General features: G+C 38.7%; 1 protein-coding gene across 1 annotated transcript; it reads right to left on the bottom strand.

Moving 5' to 3' along the window:
- Positions 1–2592: 2592 nt before the first annotated feature.
- cckar (cholecystokinin A receptor) lies at positions 2593–11020 on the bottom strand. Its single transcript, XM_053498475.1, has 5 exons — positions 10662–11020; positions 9319–9570; positions 7593–7854; positions 7274–7401; positions 2593–4487 (listed from the first exon to the last, which is right to left on the bottom strand). Exons 1-5 carry the CDS (start codon positions 10861–10863, stop codon positions 3889–3891), a joined length of 1443 nt encoding a protein of 480 aa, XP_053354450.1. The 5' UTR covers positions 10864–11020; the 3' UTR covers positions 2593–3888.
- Between the last annotated feature and the right edge of the window lie 1245 nt (positions 11021–12265).

Here is a 12265-nt window from a genome sequence, read left to right as displayed (position 1 = left end):
CTTCTGTAAATGTCAATCGGTTTTTACGTCTTTATTCTTGAGAAATGAAGGTTTATTATGGGTCCCGGTTTGACTTGAACTTCAGTTTTTGTTTTAGCTTTGCACAATGTTTTGCATTGGCTCTGATAAATTTGTCCACTTTCCTTGGCGTTAGATGACTTGATTTTCCTCCTATAGACATCTCGCTGGGGTTTATGATGGTTTATTAATTTTTAACTATAAATGCAGCCTTTGCGGGCAAAAGCCAGGATTTAAATTAAGAGTTTATATATTTTAAAGCTATGTGTTGTTTTAACAAATTAAAATACAGTAAGAAGACCCAGCTGGGTAACACCTGTCTGTCAGTAACATTTACCAATATTTCTGACCACTTAAAAGATAAAAGGGTTCAAATATAAGGTGCCATGTTTTTAGTGATTTAACACATCTAGACGGAAGTAGCAGGAAATAAAAGGGCTCAGGAAATGAATTGTAATCTTTTGCATTATTCATATTTTGGTTTCTCAAAGGCTTGGTTTCTCAAACTTTCTACAGGGACTGAATTTCCTTTTTGAGTCTGTCAGTGTGGTGAATGTACATGTTTGAATATTTAGGCTCAGTTTCAAAGACAGCAGAGGTTTTAGGTGTAATCAAGCTTTTATTATGTTCAGTGTTACCACCACAAAGCATATACGAGCAATTATACCAATTTAAGTGCATGAAGATATTGTAGTACATTTCAAACAGTTTACATACAGTTTAACAAAAAAAAAAAAAAAAAAACAGAAATATAAAGTGTTTCACTAAGTAATGCAAGTCGTACAAAAATGCTAACACTTTTCTTTCGGGAGGAAAAAGGTCCAGGTGCGAGTAACAGGCCTTGGCTTGATGCTTTGCATGTTGCTCACAGGTGAGAAAAGTCTCATGGGAAGATAAGAAAAAAAGCGGCGGATCAAATAAAATGTACAATCTGTACAGGTTCAAAGAACATTCAGTATTTAGATAAAGAGTCTACTGTGTACCTTTGGGAGGGGGGACAAAAAAAAACTTAATGCAGTGCTGTGCTGAGCTGACATACCCCATGAACACAGTAGCCGTACAAAGAGCCTCAGCGAGGAAACCGACCAAAGCTGTATTTACACAATTCTACATATTTGTGTGGCAATGACAATAGATTGTAACTACGGAGGTATGCAGGCTTGCCGGTGCGATTCAGTGTATTTACATATCAACAGATGCAGACACCAAGATGTTTTGTTTTTGTTTTTTTGTTTTTATAATCTGAAAAATGACCAAAGACGTATTGTTATTATTAAATGTGGCTTATAGTACATACACAGAACTTCAGACTGACTTCTGGGTATGTGCGCTTGGCATCATTCTGAAGGACTACACACAGATTTGGCTACGCTGGAGGTCTGTACAGTCTCTAAAAGCCTTAGCTGTGTGTTTTCTCCGAGCATCTGGACATTCTTAGTCCCTTGTAGCCAATGTGTGCCACAAACTGTAAAAACATATCTAGTGAAGGACAATTTTGTCTTGCAATACTTATTCTCGAAATCCAAAATCTGATAAAAAAATAAAAATCAGTATTTTTTTTTTTTGGTCTGTGCAGTTTGAAAAATTATCCAAGAAAAAGATAGCTAGTACACTGACTGGCCACAAAAAAAAGTCACGCACTGTTGATATTTTGATGTACTGCAGTTAGCTTTGATTGAGGAGCACATTCGCCACTGCGTTGTTTTGACAACCTTATGCAACATTTATTTAAACCCACAGTTGCATTACTTTTTATTCTAGATCTTGTTTTGATAGAGAGAGAATTGAATTGCTCCATAAAATCTTCTCATGTACATTACAAAGACTTTCAATGGGTTTAGGTCAGGACGTGGTGGTGGCCACTTTACGTATAAAGATGGTTCCTCATCATTCCAAAACCACTGGTTACAATTTGAGTCCTGTATGAGCTATCCTGATCTTCCAGTACATTCAGGTCATATGCTGACTGCATTTTATTGCCACATAACATTGCTGAGTCTAGACCTGTTCAACTGAAGCAACCTAATATTTGTTTTCTTCTTTGAAATATCCTCAATCTTTAAGCCTGAAAGTAACAAATTCTTAATTTTTTAAGAGGTCTGATTGTTGGTCAGACTGAAGAGACAAATACTGTAGCTCGGAATCTTGAAAAAACTTTTTCTACTTCCAACAGTAATATATACTGGCTGCCGAAAAACGTTGCCATTTTAAAAGCTTTAAATGATTAGGATGCGTCAAGCAAAGAAATCAACTAAGTGGATTTTAAATGTCTGGAACTGGGTTAAAACCCCTTTAACACATTATCAGCATTTGGACGGAGAGTGCTGAACCGTCAACTTAGTGGAAGAAATGTGGCCAAAAAAAAAAATCATGAAGGGAGATCACTTAAAGTTGCATGGTAAAAAGAAATCAACAGTAAAAACCACTATATTTAATAAAAGTAAAAAAGCAGGGGCATTTCCATACACACACAATGTGATGAGAACTTACAGGACTGGGATTAAACAGCTGTGTAAGGGATAAGAAGACCACTTGTTAATGAGACTAATCAGACAACAAGTTGCTTACGAACATAAAGATTAGCATTATAAGCAATGGAAAAAGTCATGTGGTCTTCATATGTGAGTTCAGCTTAACCCTGTTCTATAGTGATGTCATCATCAGGGTGAGTAAGGAAGTGCATGAAGCGATATATCCTGTAAGCCTCCGGAGGCAGTATTATGATCTGGGGTTGCTGCGGTCAGGTCTAGGATCAGGAACATTACGTGGCAATAAAATGAAGTCAGCTGATGACCTGACTGTACTGAATGACCAGGTCTTTTCTTCCCTGGTGGCACAGCCATATTCCAGGACTTACATTATGAAAGAATTGGTCTGGGAGCACGAGAAAGCAATCTGAGCAATCTAGCAATCCATGCCAAAGTTGATTAAATTAAATATATGAGAGTGTGCTTTTTTTTGGACAGGCAGTGTATTTCTATTGAAAAAAAAAATATATATATTTTTTTTAAATGACAACATGTCTTTGCCTAGTCTACCTGGACCTTCTAAAAAATGTTTTTATGCTGTTCGAAGAGAGAGTATGTCAAAACATTAAGCTCTCATTCTATGAGTAGGTGAGTGTAACTACAGAAAATCCAACAAGGTATTACATTATTATATAATATATTTGTAGATAAACCTTACTTGGTCAAAAATGCAACAAAAATGAGTTGCATGCAATTTATCATAAAACTGCGAGTGTGTTTTTACATCTTGTGTGTTTGTGTGCACAGGGCATAAAACCATATTGATAAACAGATATGTTTTCAACTCTTTAATGAGCTTCCTTTCTTCTCTCTCTGCACGTAATTGAAGAAGGGCCAGGATCAATCCATTAACTCCTGTGTGTTTCATAAAAGGCTCGTGCACGAGTCAGTGCCCTAATGCAGACTAGAGCGACTCTCAAGCCATGCACAGTCATGCTCCATTTGATGTGTCTGTTTACTTACCAGTGACATGAATTCAAATTTAAACACTCGATCTCAAACATCGGTCTCTCAGTGTTGTCTCCCACCAGTGCATGTAGACTTAATGTCTCATATATCAGTGAGTGAGTTTAGTTCTTAGCTAATGCTCTGCTTTTTCCACGTTATAGAAAAAGTTTTATCAGAACACTGCCATCGAGCTGCCTGGATTGAAAGTAATACAACGAAAGAGGCTCCTTTTTTGAAATGGCTTACAAATACAGTATGTATACTGTACGTATTTCCTTACATACCAATCTTTCTAAGAGAACATCACAGAGCAGATGATCATCAAAAGATTTTAGCTGTCTGAAAGTTCTCAGATTGAAACTCTTGAGCACAAACCTCCCTCCTTCCCTCTGTGTTATGCTTGTGCTGAGCCACGGACGCTGCTGTACGTCAGCCTGGTGAGCGTCCCGCTGGACTGTGTGTTCTCCTTCCCTCCCCCTCCAGCACATCCCAGAGTTCCAAGAGTACCCCCTCCTCCTCCTCCAGCACTGAGGCGCCCGCTGCCTCGCCCCTCTCTGTCTGCGTGCCTTGTGCGGCAGGAGAAGGTGGCTAGCATACCTTGACGGAAGCGCTTGTTCATGAAGCAGTAGATGATGGGGTTGACGCATGCCGAGGTGTACGAAAGCAGGTGGATGAAGGAGATGGGTGCTCCAGAGAGGAGCCGGTCGGCCGAGCGCTTGTCGAACGCCCGCCAAGCGTTCGCCGCAAACACAGGCGTCCAGCAGAGGAAGAAGAGCACCACGATGACCAACAGCATGCGGATCACGCGCTTCTTGGCCATCAGGTTGGCTGTGGGGCTGCTGCTGCATACGCGGCTCAGCTTGGGCTTGCTGTTGGAAGCTAGAAGTGCTGACTGCTGATTGGTGGACGCATCTGAGCGCTTCTTCTTGGAGGGCTGAAGATAACAGCCGTCGCATTCGCTGGGCTTGAGGCTTCCTGTGCTGCTCTGTCTCTCTGAGAAACATAGAGGAGATGTACAAGAAATGCTTACGTCATCCTACAAAAAACACATCCTACAAAAAAACTAAAGGAATTTAAATAGATCGAATGAAATAATTTTGTTAATTCTGTAAATTGAATTTTTATTCAATATTTTATTCTGTATTATTTTCTATAGACATATACAATGAAAAACCTATGTAAGCCATGGACAGGGTGTGGAATTTAAAAGGAGTGAGATTTTTGTTAAATATTCCAAAGTGTACTTTCATTCTAAATTTCAATGTATTTTAAAAGGTTTGGACTTCCTGCTTTTTAATTAAAACTATAAACTTCACCTTGAATATTCCTTAGTGCCCTTGATCTTTGTTTACTGTGTTGTTATTAGCACAATGTTTGCACGGTGTCCCACATTGTTGGAATAAGGGAGTGATAATACATAATGATAATAATAATTTAAGTGTAATGTTGACTGTGAACAGAAAACCCTCAAATTCACATTGATGGTTAAACTAAAATTTGTCTTTCAGTGTATGAAAATGGTATAGTTAATGTTAAAGCCATGTGAATCGCATGCAGTATTTCAAACATCTGGAAAATTGAATTGGAATTTAATTTATTTAAAACTTAAAGGTTTATGAAAATCTATAATCTACAGTGTTTTATGGTCTTTAGACATAGGGTAAAAAAGTGTTAATTCCCCTAGGTATGTAAAATTTTGATAAGCCCAAAATGATATATACTGTAGGACACTGTTAGGAGTCTGAAAATTCTTAATATTCACGTCCTTTTTAAAAAAAAAAATTAATAAAACATGATTGCACCGGTAAGGCTTATCGTCAGCACCTCTAAATAATGTTGATATTTTAAATTGTTGTCCCAAGAGCTTTTACCACTTTCATGACTTTAACTTTTGCCTTAATCTTTAATTTTTAAGCTTTTTTTATTCAGAACACTTATTCAGTGTTCACAATCACTCGTCATGAACATAAATGTCATGGCGATAATGCGCTTTAAATGATTTCTTTAAACTGGTGTTTTTCTTGGACAGATTGATTATATAACATATACTGTACGTGCATCTTCTTAGAAGAATAATTTGGAGCACAATGTTTAGTTTATTTTGCGATTACTGATATCAACACAGGATCAAGATTATACATACATGCAGAGGCAAAAATATACAAACACATATTTTGATGATTAATTCAGTGGTGCTGAAAGTCCCGAAAAGTCTTTTACTTTGCCAAGCCCAAGCAAGCAAGTGACCAAGCAAGGTCACTTAACTTCCTGTTAGTGATGATAGAGTACAGCTGGTGGCTTCCCTGTGCAACATGAAAGGGTTTTGTTAGACAGCACTCCAACACACAGCAATGCACTGACCAACATGCAATAAATGGGAGCTCAGTACAGAGCTGAGGAAGAGGATGGTAGATTTACACAAGTAAGAAATGTCGCTTGGAGCAATTTTCTATTCAAGATCAATGAGAAAATCCAAGAACGAATAAATAGGTAAAAAGTTACTTTTTGTGCAGCAACATCATTTTTCTATGACTGGTGCAATAGGGTTGCTTGACTTTTTACAGAGGGCTCTCTAAAATGTAGATATTACCATTCATGTGCTGGCCGCCAGTTTTTTACTTCTACTGCAACTCCCCTTTACAGCCTCGGAGTATCCTCTCCACAGCTGTTACTAGGTGAGATTTTCAACTTGAATTCACAAGGCCAGTCAGCCTAAACAAACCACTAAGTCGAACATTTCAAATGTGTATGCTGCAGCCAGGGCTTACACACAAGCAGCAAGTAACAGACACAGGTTTGTGCACATTGCAGCCTCAGATTCAGTCCATGCTGCCAGTTAGCATCACCACTCAACTTTATTCCATCCCACAGACCTAGGGTTATATAAAGATGACTGACATAGGAAGCAATTACTACAAGACATCTTCCTTACAAAACAACGTGACTTTGTTTTTGAGTATGAAGGCATCAATGGTTTTAATGACAGTAAGATCAACAGATTAATGTCCCCTACCCATGGGCTGAATCAGATCACCTCTGTTGATTTAAGGTTTACTATATAATAAATGTTTTTTTTATGAATGTATCTGTTCACTTTTTAAAAGATGAATTGAAAAAATTTAAACAAGCCACGGAATTATCAAATAAACCTGTGCAAAAATGTATTGCAGACTCAATATTGCTATGACATGTTGAGCGGTTATAAACTTCTGACCACATCTGTTCAAGGGTTGTATCAAAAGTAATGGAAAAGTGGGCATAATATTTTTTTAATAATTAATATAAATCAAAAATTTCCTTAATATTGTTAAAGGAATTCTTCCTCAACATAGTCTCCATCATAACAGGTACCTGTTTCGCCATCATTGAACCCAACTGTCAAATCCTCTTTAAAAAAAAAACATTTAATGCTGGTTTCCACTCTTTAAGCTTCTTCATCCATCTGTGCACATTGCTCTTGTCAGTGGTGTCATTGTAGCGCGCTGGGAGACCTTTAACTGCGACTTTCAAAGAGAATCCGAGAAAGGCAAAATGCGTTTCCTGCTATAAAGTCTATGTTAATTAGTTCCATTGTATAGAGAAAGAATTACTCTAGCAACATGTGAAATTTGAACATCTTATGTTGGTTCATAAAAAAAGGTAATGCCCATTTTTACATTTATTACAGGCCCTCATGTATTTGTTTATAGGTTAATCTGCTTTGTCAAACGTTAAAAATAATATGTAGAAAAGAGGCTTGTATATAAAAGAGTATTTGTGTGTATTAAAAAGATGTCTACCTCGGCTTGCCTTTCTGTTAGCCATTTCGAACTTAATTCCTCTGTACAGCTCGACAGAGATTAATCCATATGCTGTCATCATCACAATTCCTGGCACCAGGATGAGGATCAATAACAGGAACACGTACCTGAGAAAAAAGGAAAGTTGCACAGCACAGTGAATCAATACTTTCCAGTACGCTTTCAGTTTCTACAGGATATTGTTCCTAATGTTACAGTACTGTACGTCTGAAACACAAAGATTATATGCAAGCAGGGCAGTCTCTGCTTAAAGGCTGTGACTTGCATATCATGGCTGAGGGTGTCATGTTAATGTTACCATGACTGCTGGATGATGTCGCTGGGCCAGATGTGGCGGCACATGTTGCCCGTACTGTTGTTGGTGCGGCGGTAGGGCACGAGCGTGCTGGAGATCGGGTACGGCACCATGAGCAGGAAGGAGATCAGCCATGTGGCGCTGATCACCTTGGCAGCATGGGATTTGGTCTGCCATGTGCGCGATGTCAGTGGATTGCAGATGGCGCTGTAGCGCTCCAGAGAGATGGCCACGAGGTTGAAGGTGGACACGCTGACTGAGATACCTGAGAGAAATGGTACTGTCATTTTGCGCCTGCTGCATTTCACATTCGGTGAGTAAGCACGGAATTACTAAGGCATATTAACCAGCATAGTTATTACACTGCTAAATAAATCAAAACAAGGAGAAAAATTATTGCAGAATTGCTGATATGCTGCTGCTGCACTCTGTGAACTTTCTCTAAGAGAGGAAGGGCAAGAATACGGTTTGAGGGGCTGCCCTATTGAGAGAGTTGTTTACTCTAAAATCCACTTAAATACCCAAGATTGATCAGATTTTACACCTAACATGTATAGTACAGAGCAGTTTCCTGCAAGTTATAATGACCGTATGAGCTAATGTTAAAAGTATGCCGTACTCGGTATGTTAAGAGCCACTGATGTTTGACATTACTTATTTCAGCACTGACCAGACTCTGATCTAACGTGCTGTTCTTATAAATGATCAACAAAATGATCTGTTAACTCTCACCCATGACAGAACCCTATGGTAAGAACAATGTTGCTGGTAAATCCAGGCTGCTGTATCATGACCTGATGTCATACTTTAGAGAATTATAAACATGTAAAGCATCATGGCAGCTGGTACATATACAGTGGTGGCCAAAAGTATTGAGACTAAAGTGAAATTCTGAAATAATGGTAATCAAGATAATTAGTATAATTTAAGAAAAAAAATTGTATTCAGTATGAAGTCCTTAATTCTTTAAAACCTGCTAGATCTGGCTGGGCATAGAGTCCAAAAAGACATCTGCAGTACTCTGGTGTCACTTGCTCAATCCATGCCTGCTTGGTTGCTTCCTGAAGATCATGTACAGAAATTTGTCACAAACGTTCAGACATTTATTTTTTTGACAGCAGGTTTCAGCAAGTAAAAGTCTGCCACATATACAGTATGTTCCAATTAGTGAAATTATCTATTTGTTGCACAGGCATTATAATACATGGCATACTGTATGTTGTGTTAATACTTTTGGCCCCCACTGTACACATAGTTCAGAAGTACTGTACAACACAAGTTCCACCTGCAAAACTGGAAGTGCACTGTGTTCACAAATCACCAATACACCTATGTACATTCTAAATATGTCTGGTCTTCAATCACATTCTTTATCAGTAGCTCCAAACAAATGCAAACGACCACACAGGTTTCTACAAGTGCTGACAAAGAAGACAACTTTGTTAAAACTTCAATATGACCCCTGAGTATCATCTCAAATTCTGCTCGCTGGGCCAGCAAACATTATGAGACATTACATCAACCGTGTAAAGATCTTTGTCAAAAACTTTGTGTACAGCAGATTTCCTCTCTTCTGCAAGCTCCTTCACTTACACACTCCTTTGAGTTATGCATCCTGTCAAACTGCGGTATTCCCAGAGCTACAGCTGTAACTCTACACTGCAATTACTCCCGGGATACAGAATATTTTATTACACCGGTTTTCAATACGCCCACGAGCGCTACGCACCCATGAAGTAGGTGGCCACTTTACAGATGCCGCTGCCGAAGACGAAGTTCTTCATCAGGTTAGGAATGAGAGTGAAAGGCATGCAGAACACGCACAGCATCAGGTCGCTGACAGCCAGGGAGAGCAGGAAGAGGTTGGTGACGGTTCGCATACGCCGGTTCCTCACCAGCACTGCGATGATGAGGCTGTTCCCCAGAACACTCAGCAGGAAAATCACGCAGTAGAGGACGATCCGTACTGTCTGGTTTATATCTGCCGTTCCAGATGGAGGGGGGGACAAATATGAACGTTGATGAAATATGCATTTTCAAGCTTCTACCTTATAAAGGTTTATGTGTTTATTATAAAGTAGACAAGGTGTAATGGATTCTAAATGTAATAAATCTGATATATTATTTTAAAAAATCAATCAGATACATTTACATTTAGGCATTTGGCAGACGCTCTTATCCAGAGCAACTTACAAAAAGTGCTATAAAGTTTACATCACTGGATACATACTTACACTAGATAAATGAAAAAGACTCATACTAAAGGGACCATCGGGTGGCCATATGCTAAAGATATAATTGCTTATGACAAATGGTCGAATTATTATTTTATCTGAGCAATAAGGAAAAATTTCTTTAAAGTTTCATTCATTCTCTCATCTTTCTGTCTGTCTGCTTAATGGGTTTTTACTTGAATCCCTCAACATATATTGTACTTATGACACATTACTCATCAAATGTGATTATTATTATTATTATTATTAAGAAATTAATTTCCTGATGGCTTCTTCCTATAGTTAAGTTTTTTCTCTCTCTTTCTCTGTCTGAGAAAACTGTACAGAATTATGAGACTTCCAGCAAGGAAACCAGAGAACGCTCAAAGGTTCTAATGATAGATAGTTATTAAATAAACACTGAAATCATTTTCTAGTCTAAACACATAACTCGGTTTTAGATTTACAATTATTGCACATATTGCAATTATTAACATTTGGAAGAAATGTATTTATTTATTTATCCATTCAATTATGCATTTTATGATTTTTTTTTTTCAGTTCTTCTAGAACTTTCCCGATTTTGCCTATTTTGAATATTTGAATACACACACATTCATATTTCCATTTTATTTAAACGAAAGTGTTTAAAAGTTTTGGAGGTTTGTGCGTAATCCTTTTCCACAGCAGGGAATTGACTGAGTGTCAGAAACAGGGAGTAACATGATGTGAAAGCTCACAACACAATGTAGCTCCAGTACAGTAGAGAGTGTATACAGTAGAGTATATACTGTGTGTGTGTGTATATATATATATATATATATATATATATATATATATCTCTACACCTCTGTGTTACCTTTAGGCTCGGGTGCCACTCCGGGTTCGCTGGCGTTCTCACACTCGGACATGTTCCTGAGGGCGAACTCACACAGTATCCTGTAAATGTCCGTGCTGTTAAAGAGCATGTCATGAAGGGTGTATGTCTCCATGATTCGTTTCTCTCCAGATATCAACGCAAAACAAACAAACAAACAAACAAACAAACTTTCTCCCTTCATTGAGTGGAAAACTGAAATAAACGGTCGTTCTGACGCTCCATCATTTCTCCATCTGTCCTGTGACACGTCATAATTTATTTCTTTAAAAAAACAGGAAAGAAGCAGTGATATCTCCAGAGAAGTGGAACGTGCGTGTGTTTTAGTGTGTGTGTGTGTGTGTGTGTGTGAGCTGAAAGGTGGCGGGAAGTGAAAGTGGCGTCTCTTCAGCAGCGCGCGCGCAGGCAGGCAGGCAGGCAGGCAGGACGCCACACCAGACACAAACCCCGCCTTCCTGAAGAAATCCTCTCAGGGCTGCTGCTCATCTCCCTCCACTTCCACTGCCTCATGTTCCACACTGCAATCAATGACAAGACAACATCCAAAGCAGTCTTGGCTCAAAACAAGAAGGAGAGGTACATCAAACTGGTGCACCAAATAGTGAATACTGGTGGGAAGGAAACAGTTCTGCAATACAAAAGAGTAGGGCATTTAGACAGTTATAACCATTTATATATTAATAAGGAAACTTCAAAACGATCACTCATCCTCTATACCACAGGGCCGCAGGGGGTCTGGAGCCTATCTCAGGAGACTTAGGGCATGAGGCAGGGTGCAGGATGCACACACACACACACACACACACACTATGGGAACGCCAATTAGCCTAATCTGCATGTCTATGGACACAGACCCCGAGGCCGGACTAGAACCCAGAACCCTGAGGTGCATGGCAACAGTGTTGACGGTGCGACAACTTAAAAAAACTGATCAGAATTATTACTGGACAATCTAATCTAATAGTCAAATTAATTAATCACCTTAACCAGTTTATAGTTTCTAGCAGCTTTTGGTAAATCAGACTAAGATGGACTGGATCACAACAGGGATCATATTGTAAATACACACAAGGTTGAAACGTAAAACTTTTTGCAGTATTTTTCTTTTGTTGCTTTGTTTATCAGCATTTCAAAACACCTTCATAGCCACTTTATCACCTTTTACATTTGTTAATGTAGGTGGAGTGCCTACATGACTGTCTGTGACCTTAAAAAGGAAAGATGAAATGAAATAAGAAAAAGCAAATTGAACTAGGAAAAATAAGGTAAAATATAAAATATAATCTGCACATCTTTGCTTCTGTATGTGGGAGGAAACCGGGGTACCCAGAGAAGAACCACTGAAGACAGGGAGAGCATGGACACAGATCCCAAGGCAGGACTCGAACCCAAAACCTGGAGGTACAGGGTGATAGTGCTAACCACTAAGCCACCGTGTCGACAACTTGAAAAAACTGATCAGAACTATTAATGGTCTATCACCTTAACCAGTTTATGTTTTTTTTTGCAGCTTTTAGTAACTCAGACTAAGATGGACTTCACAGCAAGGATAATAATGTAAATGCACACAAAAAAAGGTTTAAATG

The sequence above is a fragment of the Clarias gariepinus genome, chromosome 1 (genome assembly GCF_024256425.1).
Source record: "Clarias gariepinus isolate MV-2021 ecotype Netherlands chromosome 1, CGAR_prim_01v2, whole genome shotgun sequence".
Taxonomy (NCBI): domain Eukaryota; kingdom Metazoa; phylum Chordata; class Actinopteri; order Siluriformes; family Clariidae; genus Clarias; species Clarias gariepinus.
This window is presented reverse-complemented; position numbering and strand designations above follow the sequence as displayed.